Genomic DNA, 19,322 nt, shown 5'->3' on the forward strand with positions numbered 1-19,322 from the left:
AATGAACATAGTTTTTAACACTGTATTTTTCCTTCTCCTGCCATATAGGGGACATTATTTGCTGTTATAAAAGCACTTTATTTTTTTTTTTTTAGATTTGTCAACTTTGAAATGCACCTAGATTTAAGAGAAATTTTTCTAAAATCTCTTTTCCAGAGCAAAACTTGGAATGCCTCAGTTTCTTAGTGCTGAAGCACAGAGTCTTCTAAGGATGCTATTCAAAAGGAATCCAGCAAATAGATTGGGTATTTTTATTTTCTTAGCCTTTGTAAAAATATACAGTGTATTTTTGGAGGATAATTACATTTTTATATTTTCTGTTTCATTTAAATTCATTTACTACTATGTATAGTTATACTTAAAATTTTACATTTTGTATGTACACTCCTGAAACAGTGAATTCTATTATATCTGTGATTGAAAAATTGAATGGTCTACTTAATCAAAAATTTTCCTTAATATATATCATTATGTATATAATCTGGAGTACATGTTTTGAAATGATTCATGGAATTCTACTTTGTAGAGATTATTCTTTCAGATATTTGAAGATAATTATTTTGTTCTTTCAAATATTCTTAAAAGTAAATACTCATATTATATTTATTAACTGCTTATTGTTTGACCACTTTCTTGTAGTCTTACCCTGGTTTTAGATGTGATTCTACTATCCTATTTATCCACTTGTATTAAAATTTCAGTCAGTTTATTCCTTTGTACTTTTTGATATGGCATATAAATACAAGGTCATAAGTTGAATTATTAAGAAAATTCACTTACATTTTAATATCGGGGCTGCTGAGGCATAGTGGTTTAAGCTGCTGCTTTGTAATGCTGGTATCCCACACTGGAGTGCCATTTTGAGTCCTGGCTATTCTGCTTCTGATCCAGCTTCCTGCTATTGTGCCTGGGAAGGAAGGCAGCACAAGATAGCCCAAGTACTTGGGCCCCTGCTACTCATATGGGAGATCCAATGGAGTCCCTGGCTCCTGGCTTTGGCCCAAACTAAACCTGGCTGTTGTGGCCACTTGAGGAATGAACCAACAAATGGAAGATTTCTCTCTCTCCCCCACTGTCTTTTTGTGTGTGTGTGTGTGTGTGTGTGTATGTGTGTTGCTCTGCTTTTCAAATAAAGAACTAAATGAATCTTTAAAAAGATTTGACATGGGAGACACTATAGTATTTTATGATATCCTGAGTAGTTCAATATGAACATCAGCTTTTCATGTTTCCATAGGAATTTTAGGGTCATTTTTTCTAGATCTGAGAAGAATGTCCTTGGTATTTTGATTCGGATCACATTGAATATGTAAATTGCTTTCCAAAGTATGGACATTTTGATAATATTAATTCTTCCAATCCAAGAACATGGAAGTTTTTTTCTATTTTTAGTGTCTTCTTATACTTCTTTCTTTAATGTTTTATAATTTTCATCATAGTAATCATTGACTTCTTTGGTTAAATTTATTCCGAGGTATTTAATTTTTTTGTAGCTATTGTGAATGGGATTGATCTTAGAAGTTCTTTCTCAGCCATGGAATTGTCTGTGTATACAGAGGCTATTGATTTTTGTGTATAAATTTTATGTCCTGCCTCTTTACCAAACTCTTTTATGAGTTCAAATAATCTCTTAGTGGAGTCTTTAGGATCTCCTATATATGGAATTATGTCATCTGTGAATAGGGATAGTTTGACTTCTTCCTTTCCAATTTTATGCCTTTGATTTATTTTCTTGCCTAATGGCTCTGGCTAAACTTCTAGGATTATATTAAATAGTAAGAGAGAGTGGGCATCCTTGTCTGTTTCCGGATCTTAGAAGGGGATGCTTCCAACTTTCCCGCATTGAGAAAGATGCTGGCTCTGGGTTTGTCATAAATTGCCTTGATTGTGTTGAGGAATGCTCCTGGTATACTCAATTTGCTTAAGGTTTTCATCATGAAAGGATGTTGTATTTTATCAAATGTTTTCTCTATATCTGTTAAAATAATCATATGATTTTTATTCTTCAGTTTGTTAATGTAATGTATCACATTTATTGATGTGAATGTTGAACCATCCCTGCATACCAGGGATAAAACCCACTGGGTCCAAATGAATGATCTTTCTGTGTGTTGTTGGATTCGATTGCCTATTATTTTGTTGAGGATTTTTGTGTCTATGTTCATCAGGGGTATTGGTCTATAGTTCTCTTTCTCTATTTTATCTTTTTCTGGTTTAGGAAGTAAGATGATGCTGGCTTTATAGAAGGAATTTGAGAGAATTCCTTCTCTTTAATTCTTTTTCAAATTCTAAAGCTAAAGGACCAATTAACAAAGTGCCAAACAAGAAATCATAGACTTTTCACTTGGAGGAACCTATAGGATGTGTGCATTCCTGTTTATAGATGGCAGCCTGGAAGCCAGGTAGCAAGATGAAACAAAATTATACCAATAAAATATTATTTCCATTTTTTAGGTTCAGAAGGAGTTGAAGAAATAAAAAGACACCTTTTTTTTGCAAATATTGACTGGAATGTAAGTTGAGTAGAAAATTTGTTATTGAATATATTAAAATGAGCAGAAACCTGAAGAGTAAATGGTAATATATGGATTTTTCTGCTAAATTTAATCCATTTGTTTTATATTAAGTGCGAAATTTTTATTTATAAGTGCAGCATATCATGTCAGTTACCTTGTACCACAAAATATGTAGAAAACTAATAATTATTATTCTCGTTTTTTACCTGTTAAGTATGGTTAATATTATGACCCATTCTAGGTTGAGCAGTGAAGAGCAAGAAGAGAATGAGGAAAGCATATGAGTGATAAGCATATTCTTATAGGAAATTAATTGTAAAGAGTCTAAGATGTTATTTAATTTCAATGTTGTTATGTGTTAGAATAAACTAAATTTATTAAGAAGTGGGTATCTTTCTGTGTAGTTCAGTAAATGTTGAGAGTACATGAAAACTGAAACATTGCAAAATTCTACCAAGTCTTGTATAGGATTTTCTTAGTTGCTATTCTCAGACTAATGGGCTTTTCTTAATAGAGCTTATCTTTTTGTTGTTTGTTTTATATTACAGCTTTATATATTTTGTGTGTTCATCATCATAGTTAAACATTTTCAGTTACCTAGTTCTGATTGGTATTGAAATTTTTTTCAACAGTATAAAATTCTATTTTGATTTTGAGGGCACAGCAGAGAACTGCTATTTACTGATCAAATTTTTTTACCTGGCTTGTGTACTTATCAAATTATTTTATCTGGCTTGTATAACGAGTTTTAGTAGACAGTATTTTATTTTTTATGATTATAAAACTGTAATATGGCTTAAACCATTACTCAATACCCTAAAAAGGTGGGCATGACACATAGGAGCCTCCCCTTTGTCAAATCTGTGTACAACTCTCTTTGTGTCCTTGTATCCTTTTTTCATTTTTTCCAAATGCTTTGCTTTTCTTCCTTTCCCCTTATCTAGATAAATGAGAAATAATTTTTCCATCATTGCTATATCTAAACCACTTATGGTCATTGTTTTATTTAAAATAACAAATTATATACTTATTTAACTTATTAATTTATTGCACTTATTTAAATAAATTAAAATTTTTAAATTAATTCCCTCTTAATTTTTCCCTGCTATGGGGAGATTTAAAAATGTAGGTTTCTACAAAAAGCATGTTTTTGTATATTTTCTGTGTCTTTCAAAAATGCAGATATTAGTGAGTTAGATTTTTAAACAAACTAAATTTTTGATGCCATGATAGGAGCCCAAAGCAATATATTTATGTTTTTATTCAAAAATATTTTAAAATGAAATATGAGATACTTTAAAAAGTTCATGGTTTAGCATGGTTGTTAAGATGCCCACATCCTATATTGGGGTACCTGAGGTCTACTGTTCCCTACTTCTATTCCTTTCTCTGACTTCCTGATAATGCATACGTTGGGAGGGAGTAGTGATGCTCAAGCAATGTAACTCCTGCCACCCAAGTGGGAAGCCTGAATTATCTTCCCATCTTTAGGCTTTAACCCAGCCCTGGACATTGTGGGCATTTGGAGAGTAAAGCAGCATATAGGACCTTTCTCTCTCTCTGCCTTTCAAATAAATAAGAAAATAAGTAAATCAAGTATATCAAAATTTCTCCCTTTTTCTCTCTGCTTTCAAATAAAATTTAATTTAAAAATCTTGAAAATTGGAATTTAAAGACAGGTTTATTTTGGTGCAAAAATATTTTGAAATCCATTCACATTTTTTTTTGACAGGCAGAGTGGACAGTGAGAGAGAGAGAGACAGAGAGAAAGGTCTTCCTTTTTGCCGTTGGTTCACCCTCCAATAGCCACCGCGGCTGGCACGCTACGGCCAGCGCATCGCGCTGATCCAAAGCCAGGATCCAGGTGTTTCTCCTGGTCTCCCATGGGGTGCAGGGCCCAAGGACTTGGGCCATCCTCCACTGCCTTCCCGTGCCACAGCAGAGAGCTGGCCTGGAAGAGGGGCAACCGGGACAGAATCTGGCGCCCTGACCGGGACTAGAACCCAAGGTGCTGGCACTGCAGGCGGAGGATTAGCCTATTGAGCCGCGGCGCCGGCCCCACAATTTTTTTTTATAATGCATTATTGTCTTTGAAAAATCTTCTTTGAAGATTCCTTTGTATACTCCTTAAGATCAGTCTATTGGTTTTTAAACTCTTGAACATCATTTTTGCATGGGAACATTGTGATATAATTTATATGGTTATAATACCAGTTAGAATTCAGATCAGTTTTTGGTAGCCAAAATTGAACATCATTATTTCTTATGAATGCAGTTTGTATCATTGCTGTGTTTCCTGGCCTCATTAGAATTTGGACATTGTCTCAGATTTTTAGAATTTGGATAACAGATATCTGAAGCATATTGAAATTTCTTTTATGAGATTGTGAGTCTTCTTAAAGATTGCATGTTATATTCTGCTTTCCCTTAAAAATTACTCATTGAATATTTTATCTGAAAAGCTTAGGACCCACAAGTGCTTTGGCTTTTGGATATTGGAATATTTGTATATATCAAATGAGATATGTTGGGAAGGCACCCAGGTCAAAACAAAATTAATTGGTTTCATATATACCTTGCATATATAGCCTGAAGTTAATTTTATACCATATTTATAGTGTACCTGTGTTTTGACTGCAGCCCATCACATGCCATCAGGTGTGGAATTTTCCACTTTGGATATCTTGTCAATGTTCAAAAAGTTTCATATTTTGGAGCACTTTGAATTTTGAATTTTTGGATTATGGATGCTCAGTATGTTTAATAGTTTTTCAGTCATTAATATCTTTTGGTGTTCCCTGTTGCTTCTAGAAATTATATAAAAGAGAAGTTCAACCTCCTTTCAAACCTGCTTCTGGAAAACCAGATGATACTTTTTGTTTTGATCCTGAATTTACTGCAAAAACACCTAAAGGTAATGTGTGTTTATGTTTAAAATCAGGGCTCTTATTCCAGTAGGTGGTTAAAACAAGTAACTTTTTTCCTAAGAGAAAACTAAAAGAATGGCAGGTTTGCAGAGGATTGGTTTGCTTTTTCTGGAATTGTGGATCCTATGTATAGTATTGCCTGAGCATCTGTCAAGTGGAGGCTTTAAATGTGAACTGTTTATCAGAGAAGCAGGAACTAGGATAAAGAGTAGTTAGATTATTTTTTTCCTGTTTTATATGTTCGTTGACATTCTAATGATTTTCAGGGCAGGGGACAAAATATGAAAGTTATTACTCTGACACTTATGGTTTCGAATTTAATGTGGTTTTACTTCTAGTGGCATCAGTTTTATACAGTCATTCAGCAGATGGTGAATGACTGCTATGTACTGAATAATAAGGATGCAGTAGTGGACAGAACAGAAAGAAATTACTTAGCATATGGATCATGGATACTAGTGGTGGGAGACAGTGTATAATAAATCAAATATATATTATATGGTGACATTTAATGATTTATTCTATATTTGAATTCTGACATTGTATATCATAGATTTTTGTGTAGTTCTAATTAAATATAATTATTTTGAAATTAGATTCTCCTGGTTTACCAGCCAGTGCAAATGCTCATCAACTCTTCAAAGGATTCAGCTTTGTTGCAACGTCTATTGCAGAAGAATATAAAATAACTCCTATCACAAGTGCAAATGTATTACCAATTGTTCAGGTAAATTCCACTTAAGCACGTTTGGGGATAATTATTTCTTCCAGTTATTTCTAATAAATTTTCAGTAGCTTTTTAAAAAGTGATTGTTACTTTATATGTTTTGGAAAAAAGGAGTAGTAACTTTAATTATATTTATGTGGTCTGTTTTGGCAAGAAAATATTTGGCCAGTTTATACGCTATCAATTTATTATACTGACTTTGGAGATCCAGAAAGCCTACAGTTTAGGATTGGCTCATAATTGCCATAAACCATTTATAAATATTAACAAAAATTTAGAATGGTTTTTTTAAGATTCAAGAGAAATATATATTTAGGATAAAATAGAAAATGTGAAATGTCATTATCTTTAGTATTTTATTTTTATAAAAAATACCAGATAAATGGAAATGCTGCACAATTTGGTGAAGTGTATGAATTGAAAGAGGATATCGGTGTTGGCTCCTATTCCGTTTGCAAGCGATGTGTACATAAAACTACCAACATGGAATTTGCAGTGAAGGTATTGTCTCTAAGACTAATTTTAATTTGCTTTTTATGTATTTAATTTAAAGTGCAGGTAAATATATTTACAGTGGAGATGGGAAAGATATGATGGGGAAGAACTCTAAGACTTAATATTTTCATTTTAAGACTTAATATTTTCATTTCGAGTTTCTTTTCAAGGCTTTGTTTTAGAGGATCAGTGTATTAAATGAATTTTTTGCTTTTGAATGGTTTCTCTTTAATGTAATATGTTAAGATTGACCAATTGTGAGAATTATAATCACATTTGGATCACATTATCATGTAGTACAATTTTAGTGATATGGAACATAATGTTAAAGTACTCTTGTTTATTTTTTCTATTAAGTTTCAGTTATAAGAAATTGTTAAACATTAAAATAATGAGGTAAGCATTGTTTTTTGGGTTTTTAAGTATTTGTTTAATGTATAACCATATTTAAATCCTTTATAGATAAAGAAAATAATTTTTTGTTGTCTGAGACTTTTCTCTTCTTGGTCTTAGATCATTGACAAAAGTAAACGAGACCCATCAGAAGAAATTGAGATTCTGATGCGCTATGGACAGCATCCAAACATTATTACTTTAAAGGATGTAGGTATTTTTAAATCTGGGTGTCAGTTAACCTGCTGAAGTTATGACTTGGAACTTTATCTTATTTGTTGCATTTGATTCTGTGGTATTTTTAATTTCATGCCACAAAATCTCAACATCCTAAAATTTGCCAATGCAGCTTTTTCTTGCAATTCTGTGTGTATATATGTGTGAGTGTATGTGTATATGTGATAAATATATAATCTCATATATCCTGACCCTGCATGAAAAGGGTGTAAATATTTCTCTTATTTAATCTCCTTCCTATACATATTAATTAACAAACATTTCAGATACTATATCAGATAATGGACTTAGAGGAGGTATTAATTAACAAATAATATATTTATTTCAGAAAGAAGGTAACTGTTAGAGAAATAAAGTAACTATAATACAGTAAAAATGATACTGATGTCATTTGAGAGGCACAGCATTCTATTCTTTTATTCATGTCTTTTGATAGACTATAACCTATATCTTTGAAATTTAATAAAAATGTATGTTGAGCATGATCTTCGAGGACATGTAGGAGATTAACTGATTCAACCTTCAGTATAGCCTTACTACATTAGTAGGAAAGGAGCAGTGTCTTCTTTTAAATATGAGATGTTGACTGGAAAGGCAAAGTATTTTGAACATTTTAGAATTGTAAATTTTTAAATAATTATGTTTTGAAAATATCTTTTTTAGGTCTTTGATGATGGTAGATACATATACCTTGTTACAGATTTGATGAAAGGAGGAGAACTCCTGGATCGTATTCTCAAACAAAAAAGTTTCTCAGAACAGGAAGCTAGTGATGTACTGTATGTAATAACTAAGACAGTTGACTATCTTCATTGTCAAGGAGTAAGTTGTAATTGTATTATTTCTTTTGCTTCTGGGACTTACATCTTAATAAAATTATATATAGGAGATGATGCCATCTGCAATGAATTGCTTTTTCTTTCATTTATGTATTTTCTTAGGGAATATCCTAATAAAGCTATTAATATAGTAAAAGCTATGGATTCAGGAAATTGGCTAATGCTTTATTAATTCCCTCTGCCTGGTGGCCCTGGCCTAGTGGCGTATTAGTTTTACTACACTTGATCTTAGATAAAAGCCAAGAAGCGATTGTGGCATATTAGTTTTAAAAGTGGTTTGAATTATTTTAATGTATCTAACCTTGAGTTGGAAGCTACTAAACCTAATCAAACTTGAGAATGAAGCATAAAAGTATTATCTAAGGACATATTGTGGGTATTATTCAAACTATATATAAAGACTGTAAATCTTTTTAAAACATTCTTCATTTAAAAAATTTAACACAGGTTTTATTCCTGTGTAGCAATAGCCTAGATCCTGTCAATCAGCCTTTCCCAGTCCCTCCTGCACTGCTTCCCTCCTCAGTCTCTGGTAACTACAATTGTATTTTTAGCTTCCATGAGATCACCCATAGTTTTGGTCAGATTCCTCATAGGAGTGAGATCATGTAATATTTGTATTTTTGAGCTTAACATATTTCACTTAACATAATAACCTCCAGTTCCATTGTGTTGTTGCAAATGACAAGATTTCATCCCTTTTTATGGCTGAGGAATATTTCATTACTTATATGTACTACATTTTTTTTATCCATTCATTGGTTGATAATGCACTTAGATCGTTTCTGCTTCCTGGCTATTGTGGATAGTGCTAATAATAATGGGAGTACAGATGTCTCTTTGACAGCTGGATTTCATTTCTCTTGGGTATATACACAGAAGTGAGATGGCTATATCATATGGTAGTTATGTTCATGGTTTCTTGAGAAACCTCTATATCATTGCATTTTTCACAATGAGTATACTATTTTACATTCCCACCAAGAGTATGCAAGGTTTCCTTTTTCTCCACATCCTTTTCAACACTTGTTGTTTTTTGTCTTTTTACAAAATATTTATTTGAAAGGTAGAGATTCAGAGAGAGAGAGAGGCATCTTCCATCTGCTGGTTGGCTCTCTTGATGGTTGCAACAGCTAGCTGTGGGCCAGGCTGAAGCCAGGAACCAGGAACTCTATCCAGGTCTCTCACACATGTGCCAGCAGCCCAAGTGCTGGGGCCATCATACACTGCCTTCCCAGGTGCATTAGCAGGAAGCTGGGTCAGTAGTAGAGCAGCCAGAACTTGAGCTGGTTACTCATATGGGATGTTGGCATTACCAGCTCAGTGCGTGTCTTTTTTTTTTTTTTTTGTCTTTTCAATAATGGCCAGTCTTACTAGAGTGTGGTGGTATCACAGTGTAGTTTTAATTTGCGTTTCCCTGATGATTATTGATACTGAACATTTTTTCATGTACCTGTTAACCATTCATATGTCTTGCTTTTGTTTTGATAATTGTCTGTTTAGACCTATTGTCCATTTTCTAATGAGCTTGTTTGAGGACTATAAATCTTGACTCTTGGCAACCCCCCTCCCTCAATTATAGTAAGAAAATTTTTTTTGTTTTTTATTTAGTAAATATAAATTTCCAAAGTACAGTTTATGGATTACAATGGCTCCCCCCGCCCATAATTTCCCTCCCACTCACACCCCTCCCATCTCCCATTCCCTCTCCCATTCCATTCACATCAAGATTCATTTTCAATTATCTTTATGTACAGAAGATTGATTTAGTATATATTAAGTAAAGATTTCATCAGTTTGCACCCACACAGAAACACAAAGTGTAAAATACTGTTTCAGTACTAGTTATAGCAATTACTTCGCATTGGAAAACACACTAAGGACAGATCCCACATGAGAAGTAAGTACACAGGGACTCCTGTTGTTGACTTAACAATTTGACACTCTTGTTTATGGCATCAGTAATCTCCCCAGGCTCTAGTCATGAGTTGCCAAGGCTATGGAAGCTTTTGAGTTTGCCGACTTCAATCTTATTCCGACAGGGTCATAGTCAAAGTGGAAGTTCTCTCCTCCCTTCAGAGAAAGGTACCTCCTTCTTTGATGGCCCCATTCTTTCCACTGGGATCTCACTCACAGAGATCTTCCATTTAGATCTTCCAATTTTTTTTTTCCAGGGTGTCTTGGCTTTCCATGCCTAAAATACTCTCATGGGCTCTTCAGCCATATCCGAATGCCTTAAGGGCTGATTCTGAGGCCAGAGTGCTATTTAGGACATCTGCCATTCTATGAGTCTGCTGTGTATCCCGCTTCCCATGAGGGATTGTTCTCTCCTTTTTTGATTCTATCAGCTAGTATTAGCAGACACTAGACTTGTTTGTGTGATCCCTTTGACTCTTAGACCTATCAATGTGATGAATTGTGAACTGAAATTGATCACTTGGACTAGTGAGATGGCATTGGTACATGCCACCTTGATGGGATTGTATTGGGATCCCCTGGCATGATTCTAACTCCACCATTTGGGCAAGTCCGATTGAGCATGTCCCAAATTGTACATCTCCTCCCTCTCTTATTCCCACTCTTATATTTAACAGGGATCATTTTTCAGTTAAAATTTAAACACCTAAGAATAATTGTGTGTTAATCACAGAGTTCAACCAATAGTACTAGAACAAAACAAAGAGAAAATACTAAAAGGGATAAAGTATTACATTGTACATCAACAGTCAGGACAAGAGTTTAATTCTAAAAATATAAATTATTGGCAGGTGCCACAGCTCACTTGGCTAATCCTCGGCCTGCGGCACCAGCACCCCGGGTTCTAGTCCCGGTCGGGGCACCGGATTCTGTCCTGGTTGCTCCTCTTCCAGTCCAGCTCTCTGCTGTGGCCCGGGAAGGCAGTGGAGGATGGCCCAAGTGCTTGGCCCCTGCACCTGCATGGGAGACCAGGAGGAAGCACCTGGCTCCTGGCTTCGGATCAGTGTGGCACGCCGGCCGTAGCGGCCACTTTGGGGGGTGAACCAACGGAAAAGGAAGACCTTTCTCTCTTTCTCTCTCTCTCTCTGTCTCACTGTCTAACTCTGCCTGTCCAAAAAAAAATGTGAATTATTAATATAATATATTTTGTGGTAGAGGGGCAGGCTTGTTATTTCACTTACTTCAAAATGAAGGCAAATTAAATGAGTTTCAAAAGTCAGTTTTATGTATAGTTTTAGAAGGAAACAGAGTAGCAATTTTAAAAATTTAAGTTTGAATCAGTTGTAGTAGTGCAGACATACCCTCTTAACTACAAATATTTAAAAAAAACAACAGTTCAGATTTGACACAATGAAAATTCTGTGGTCCCTTCTTAAAATTAATAGAAATTAACTTAATTTTTGTTGTGATATAATAGAATACATTCTCAGTTTTTTCAAATAAATTTTACAGTAACAAAATAATAGTTTTATGATGATTTAGTTCCTTAATTATCTTTGTCAGTTTTTTTAAAGTAAAGGATAACTAGATTTTTTGAGCAAAGAATAAGCATTCTTCCTTTTTTAAAATAATTATTTATTTTATTTCAAAGAGTTAGAGAGAGAGAGAGAATCTTCCATCCACTGATTCACTCCCCAATTGGCTGCAACAGCCGGAGCTATGCCGATTTGAAGCCAGGAGCCAGGAGCTTCTTCCAGGTCTCCCATGCGGGTGCAGGGCCCAAGGACTTGCACCACCTTCTACTGCTTTCTCAAGCCAGAGCAGAGAGCTATGGAAGTGGAGCAGCCAGGACTCAAATCAGCACCCATATAGGATGCTGGCATTGCAGGCAATGGCTTTACCGGCTACGCCACAGCGGCGGCCCCAGCATTTCTTCTTGATTTACTTTATAAAGCTTCAGGTTTTATCAGTTAAATAAATTGATAACAGAGGCATAATGACCGTTTCTACATGCCAGGCATTGTAAAAGGTGTTGGAGATTCATACATGAGTTAAAACGTGATCCTTGTCCTTAAAAAAACTTTCAGTGTAATAAACTGCTTATAATGGTAAAGCTAGATGAAATAAAGTGGACAGTAGTAACAGGAAAATCATCATAGAAGAAATTTCAGAATTCTGTTGGTTCTTCTTCATTCTTTCTGTTTTTCTGCTGAGAGTTCTGATTTTTCTGCTAAGAGGTTCATGTATTGAAAGCATGTTTTTTTTTACTTCATTGATGATAGTTCCAATAGCCACTTTAAAATCCTTGTTAGTTCCAGTGTGATTCATCTCAGTCAGAATTAATTGGTTTTCTTTTTCCTTGAGACTGTTTCTTTTTTTAGGTTCTTTTTATAAAAATCAGATAATTTTGGATTATATCATAGTCTGGCATTAAGTTATGGTAATTTTTATTCTGGTACTTTTCTCCAGTGGTGATTATTATTTCCTTTGAAACTGAAAGCTGTTGTTCAGACAGCTGTCTGGTCTCTGTTAATGTTTTTGTCTATATCAACTGTTTTGACTCCTTCAACACACTTCTGATTCAGGGGTCAGTTTTTGCTCTTTATGTTTAGTATGCCCCCTCTTAGCATTCACAGTTTCCCAAAATCTCTTTTCTGGTAATCCAAGGCCAGGAAAATACAGATTGTTCCACATGTGTTTTCACTATCACTATGCACCATAGTGACTATACAACTGGAACTAAAAGCCACAGATGTGGGAACCTACTTGTATAGATCACTGTGTTCCTTCAGCTCAATGTCGTGTTCCTCACCAGTTTATCTGTTTCTGTTCATTCTCCTGTACCTTCAGGTTTTTAAATTATGTCCATGTTTTACAGTTGTTTACCTTGGGATGAATTGTTTAGTAGAGTCTTAGTGTACAAAAGTGGAACTGAGAGTTGGGTTTGGATATTTAAAACAGGAGCATCTATCTGATAGAAATATAATTTCTGGTGTATACTTCAGACTGTTAAGGTTGGAGAAAAAAACATTTTTAGGTTTTTGTAATTGAAGAAGTTTCTTTTGCTGGAAATAGTATTAAGATGTTTTACTCCACAGATATTTAGTTAACTGTAGAAATGTGATACTTTTTATTTTGTGTTCAAGGTTGTTCATCGTGATCTTAAACCTAGTAATATTTTATACATGGATGAATCAGCCAATGCAGATTCAATTAGGATCTGTGATTTTGGGTTTGCAAAACAGCTTCGAGGAGAAAATGGACTTCTCTTAACTCCATGCTACACTGCAAACTTTGTAGCACCTGAGGTATTTTTTTAACTTCAGTATTTGTCTTTAATTCTTCTTCTTCAGTTGGGTGTATATGATGTCGTGTATATACTATGGTAGACAGGTAAAAGCTGATTTATCTTGTCTTCTCGCAACTATAAATCAATGAATTCTGATAAACCCTAATATTAATTTTGAATTAGTAACTATCATCTAAAACTAACCTGAATGTAATAATCAGACTATTATGTTACATTAAGCCATATTATAATTTCAGCATCATACCAGTTTAGAACTAGAAGGTATGGTAAAGCTAACCACAAAGCTTGAACATATTATTGCATATTCTAAATGAGGAAACTGAAGTGCAAAGTACTTACGTGACTTATTCAAAAGCCAGTATTCACTTAGTAAAAAAGTAAGATACATTTTCAGATAAATTAGTTTGTACTGAATACGAGATAATTTATATCATTATGCATAGCATGCATATATGGCTGTGGCATCCTTCTTTTTAGGATATTTTGGCTCTTCGGAAAATAGCCTTACAGGTGTTTTTGTAAACAGAGAGGGTTTTTTTAATGGCAAATAACATTGTACATAGATCTTAGGGGGAAGAGTCAGGAAATGTGAGGCCAGAGAGGCTCTGGAGTGAAGATGACACATTTGGGAAATTCCAATAATCAGTTCTGGCTATGGGAAAGAAGGTTTGACAGTACCTACTTTCATAGCTATGAAAGTTAACTTGTTGAAAAATCAATCAGGGATGTCATTGACCATTGTAAATTCTTTATAAGTTTTGTTTTCAAGTTAGGAACTGTGCTTATATGAGAGTACTTCAAAAAAGTGCATGGAAAATGCATATTATGAAAAAAATCTATGCATGGATTTAAAATTTTGTGCATCAAAATAAACTTAGCTTTTTTATTTGAGAAGTAGAAAGAGAGAGTAGAGAAACAATCTCCCATTTGCCATATATTATCCAAATGCCTGCAATGGCCAGCATTGGGCCAAGTCAATGCTGGGAACCAGGAACCCATTCAAGGTCTCTTGGCTGGTGGCAGGAAAAACTGCTTGAGCCATCACCACTGCCTCCAGTGAAGAGGCAGGGTAAAATAATTTGAAGGTTTTTATCACATATGCATATTTTAAATTTTATGTTTATATGAAATACTGGCCCTTTCATGGTAATATTAAACATTAGATGTAACACAAGCTGTTTGTATGTTATGATCAATAAAACTTTATTTATTTGAAAGGTCAAGGGGTTGGGACAGACAGAAGTCTGTCTGTTCCCTAAAAGACCACAATATTTGGGGCTGGGCCAAGCCAAAGTCAGGAACCAGGAACTCAATCCACATCTCCCATGTGGGTGGCAGGGGCCCAGCCCCTTGAACCATCATCCATTGCCTCCCAGTGCATGAATCAGTAGGAAGCTAGAATTGGGAGCAGAGCCAGGACTTTTACCCAGGCACTCTGACATGGGATGTGGGTATCTCAAGTGGTGGCCCAACTGCTGTGCCAAATGCCTGTTTCCTGAATCTATGTTTTAAAGTAAGTTGTAGAAAATTTTTCTAAAGAAAATAAACATAGAAAGTGACTTTCTAATAATAATAAATTCTTACTTTAAAATTTACTAAATTTTGCTCTAAGAGAGTGATCCTGAGGAAAAAATGACAACTGATTTTTCAAAAAGATTTATTTATTTATTTGAAAGTCAGAGTTATACAGACAGAGGAGGAGAGACAGAGAGGGGCGGGGTCTTCCATCTGCTGGTTCACTCCCCAGTTGGCCGCAGTGGCCGGAGCTGTGCCAATCCGAAGCCAGGAGCCAGGAGCTTCTTCTGGGTCTCCCACACGGGTGCAGGGGCGCAAGGACTTGAGCCATCTTCTATTGCTTTCCCAGGCTATAGCAGAGAGCTGGATTGGAAGTGGAGCAGCCGGGATTTGAACTGGCACCCATATGGGATGGCGGCACTGCAGGTGGCAGCTTTACGTGCTACGTCACTGTGCCGGCCCCTGGCATATGCTTTATACCTGTCTTATGGGCCTTTTATATATATATATATATATATATATATATATATATAAATATTTTCCCTTTCAAAAAGTATGCACTGGGGCCTGCACTGTGGCTTAGTAAGCTAAGTCTCTGCCTGCAGTGGCGGCATCCCATGTGGGCGCTGGTTCGAGTCCCAGCTGCTTGTCTTCCAATCAAACTCTCTGCTCATGGCCTGGGAAAGCAGTGGAAGATGGCCCAAGTGATTGGGCCCCTGCACTCACATGGGGGACCTGGAAGAAACTACTGACTCCTGGCTTCGGATTGGCCCAGATCCGGCTGTTAGGGCCATTTGGGGAGTGAACCAGTGGATGGAAAACCTTTCTCACTGTCCCTCTCTCTCTATGTAACGTTGCCTCTCAAATAAATATTTTTAAAAGAAATTATGCATTTATCTAGTCTGTATTTTAATGAAATTCACAGAGTAGTGAATCTACATGTTTTTGTGTTGTAACATGCAGTACTGTATTTCCCATAATAAAAATTGAGACATATCATCCAATAAGAAGTTATTGTACTGCTTCCCAAGAGTGTGATAACAGTTTGGACATAAAAATATTAGCCTTTCTAGGAGACTTCAGTGGTTTTATAGGATAGGAGGACAGAATAGTTGAGATTAGGGCTCTTCTGTTAAGCATACAATATGTGCTCATCTTAAATATTCTAACAGGTTTATGCAGTATACATCACAACAGAGCATAGAATAACTATTTTTATGGGCAATTTCTTACTACTGACTTACTCTTCTGGACCAAGACCCATTGGTATTATGGAATCTTCTCACTGTAAACAAGTTAGGGGTGAATGCGTCCCAAATGAACAACTCAAAACACACATTAAAATGAAAAATATACAGTGTGTCAGTACTTAGATTAATGGCTAGGTAAATATTTTTAGGTTAATCATTATGTAAACATCTTTGAATGAATGCAGATACAGAGAGTAGAATACAAGCCATTAATTTTTTTTGTCCTAACAGACTTCCATTGTAGTCAGACACTTTGACCATTGTAATAGTGAAGGTTTTCAGGTGGGAATGTGGAGACCACTTCTTCATAATTAGAACCTAGACTAACGTTAGCTAGTACTTGTATTTTCAAATGCTTAGAAAATTTTTATTATCAAATTCTTAAGCCCCTGCTAATAATCAGTGTGTGTGTGTGTGTGTGTGTGTGTGTATATATATATATATATATATAAATTGTTGTGAATGAAACACAGAAGACATTTTTGGTAAAGGTTCTAAAATTTCAGATCCTGTCAAAAGATATTAATGAAGTATATAAAATGTATTCTGTTTAAAACTAGGATCAGAAAGATTCTAGAATCCATGTAGACACTTCAGTAGATAATAGCATTTGTGGGACTATCCATTCATTATTTCATCACAGTGCATAAAGAATCCTTGTTGGCTAAAAGATCTGCTGAGGCCGGCTCAATAGGCTAATCCTCTGCCTACGGCGCCGGCACACAGGGCACCGGATTCTGTCCTGGTTGCTCCTCTTCCATTCCAGCTCTCTGCTATGGCCCAGGAGTGCAGTGGAGGATGGCCCAAGTGCTTGGGCCCTGCACCTGCATGGGAGACCAGAATAAGTACCTGGCTCCTGCCATCGGATCAGCGCAACCTTCCCGTTGGTTCACCTCCCAAATGGCCGCTACGGCCGGCACGTTGCACCAATCCAAAGCCAGGAGCCAGGTGCTTCCTCCTGGTCTCCCACACGGATGCAGGGGCCCAAGCACTTGGGCCATCCTCCACTGCCCTCCCGGGCCACAGCAGAGAGCTGGACTGGAAGAGGAGCAGATGGGACCAGAACCCGGTACCCATATGGGATGCTGGCGCCGCAGACAGAGGATTAACCAAGTGAGCCACGGCACCAGCCCCCAGAGATCTGCTGATTATTTATAATTTTAGCTAAACAAAAAGAGGGAATATTCACTGACATTTTAGGATATGCATCATTTTGATCAACCTGTTAAGATTTACTCAGTAGATATGCTTTTCTACTAATGTTGCAAAAGTTAATATATCTCTAAATCTATCTTATACTTTTATAAAGGCAAATACATTGTTATATTATTCAACTAATACTTAATGTCTATTGAGGTATAAGAATGTTCCTGAATTAATGGCATTTACAATAAAGTTGAAAGATCTTTTGCCTGCAGCTCTTGATGAAGTAATTTTCAAGTTATCCTGCTTTGTCTGGGTTTGAGCTGTCATATGTTTTGCCCTAAATATGAATTAATTTGAACTTCAGATCAAAGATAATGGGAATCTCTGTGTATTTTACTTTTTGCTGATTTGGGATGCCAAATTAGAAGGTTAGGTCATTGACTAATTTAATTGTGACTTCTGTCTTATTTGTAAATAACCTGATGCAAGTAAAAAAATTTGTAAGATGGCCTCTGTTCTATACTCTTTCATTTATCCCATCGCTCTGCCTTTTTTGTGTGTGTTTGTATGTGGCTTTATGTTCTCACTGTTATAGGGGAGTGAGAACTAGCTCTAGAACAAAAGTGGACAACCTCCTCTTTATCCATGTAAAATATGTTTAAGTGTAAGGTAAATCTAAAACAAGTTTTTCATGATTGCCGCTAATTAAGCAATGTGATACCTCCTGTGCAACTCTGTTATCATAACTAATAAGGTTATGGAAATGTGAAATACTCATATCTGACTCACTCACTAACTCTTACCTGTCCAACTATTTCGTAAGCAGTGGCCCTAAATGTGCATGTGTCAGGGAACCAGGGAAAACATGGCTATACCCAGAAATGAAAGAGGTAATGAGAAAAGGAAAGAAGAGGGGAATAAAACAGTAAGGTTTATATTTTACTAGAGTATACCAGCTTAGGTTTACTGTACTATGCATAGAACAGCTGTACCTCATTTATTAGGGCCATTGTATTCTCTGCTTGTGTTGATTGTATAAGCCAGTTATATGTATTTTTCAACATTTATTTTAGTTTATTTGTAAGTCAGAATTACAGAGAGAGGGAGAAAAAGAGAGAGATCTTCCATCTGCTGGTTCACTTCCCAGATAGGAGTGAGGAACTTCTTTCAGTTATCCCAGGTGGGTTGCAGGTACCCAAACACTTGGACCATCTTCTGCTGCTTTTCCGCATTAGTGCGGAGCTGGATTGGAAATGGAACAACAGGGACATGAATTGGTGCTGATGTAAGATGCTGGCATTGCAGACAATGGCTTTACATGCTATGCCACAATCTTGGACCCTACATGTGGTTTTTGATATCCTCTTTAGCGTCTCAATTCTACACATGTGTGTCTTAATAAATATACTTTGACTAGGAAGAAAATTGTACCTTGAATTTTAAGTTAGTATATAGTCATTATTCATTTGTGGCAGTTGTGAAAGTCAAATATTAATATTTTTAGCCTTCTATAAATGAAATGGCCATGCCGGTGGTTATGCAATACCCAATGTTAATGCATTAATAATGTTTCTACTTTGTTCCTATGCCTAGAGGTTTTAAGTGGGTTTGTTTTTCCAAATGAAAAAAATGGCCTCATTTCATCTCTTTATTTTTTCAAGCAAACTCTATTAACTCATAGAGAAATCTCACATGAATATATAATAAAGATATTTGATTGTTATTAACATTGGCTCTAAGAGCAAAAAACAAGCTACCTGCATTGTTATATGAAAAATTCATGAGGCTATTCAGAATTTATTAAATGTGCCTTTGTGATCCGGAAATATACTGCTGTTTTCAAGATATCAGCCTTGTATGTAAAATATAAATTTGTTTTGCTTTCTTGAGATCATACATTATCCTACCGTTGCGTGTATAGTAAGCAAGCAGTTATAGATATTAAAAGTACAGGGTTCGCGGCTCACTAGGCTAATCCTCCGCCTTGCGGCGCCGGCACACCGGGTTCTAGTCCCGGTCAGGGCGCCGGATTCTGTCCCGGTTGCCCCTC

The 19,322-nt window shown here is 35.7% G+C and overlaps 1 protein-coding gene across 2 annotated transcripts in view; it reads left to right on the plus strand.

Annotated features, from left to right (window-relative positions):
• Nucleotides 1-19,322, plus strand: part of RPS6KA6 (ribosomal protein S6 kinase A6) — a 145,279-nt gene that overhangs the window by 83,431 nt on the left and 42,526 nt on the right. For both annotated transcript variants that reach the window (XM_070066736.2, XM_070066735.2), the window contains exons 11-18: nucleotides 157-245; nucleotides 2,455-2,513; nucleotides 5,328-5,430; nucleotides 6,040-6,170; nucleotides 6,549-6,671; nucleotides 7,179-7,268; nucleotides 7,959-8,117; nucleotides 13,198-13,359. In XM_070066736.2, the coding sequence (XP_069922837.1) occupies nucleotides 157-245; nucleotides 2,455-2,513; nucleotides 5,328-5,430; nucleotides 6,040-6,170; nucleotides 6,549-6,671; nucleotides 7,179-7,268; nucleotides 7,959-8,117; nucleotides 13,198-13,359 (916 nt within the window). The remainder of the gene's footprint in view (nucleotides 1-156; nucleotides 246-2,454; nucleotides 2,514-5,327; nucleotides 5,431-6,039; nucleotides 6,171-6,548; nucleotides 6,672-7,178; nucleotides 7,269-7,958; nucleotides 8,118-13,197; nucleotides 13,360-19,322) is intronic.

This window comes from Oryctolagus cuniculus, chromosome X (genome assembly GCF_051225735.1).
Source record: "Oryctolagus cuniculus isolate XC-2025 breed Fujian yellow rabbit chromosome X, ASM5122573v1, whole genome shotgun sequence".
In the NCBI taxonomy this organism is placed as follows: domain Eukaryota; kingdom Metazoa; phylum Chordata; class Mammalia; order Lagomorpha; family Leporidae; genus Oryctolagus; species Oryctolagus cuniculus.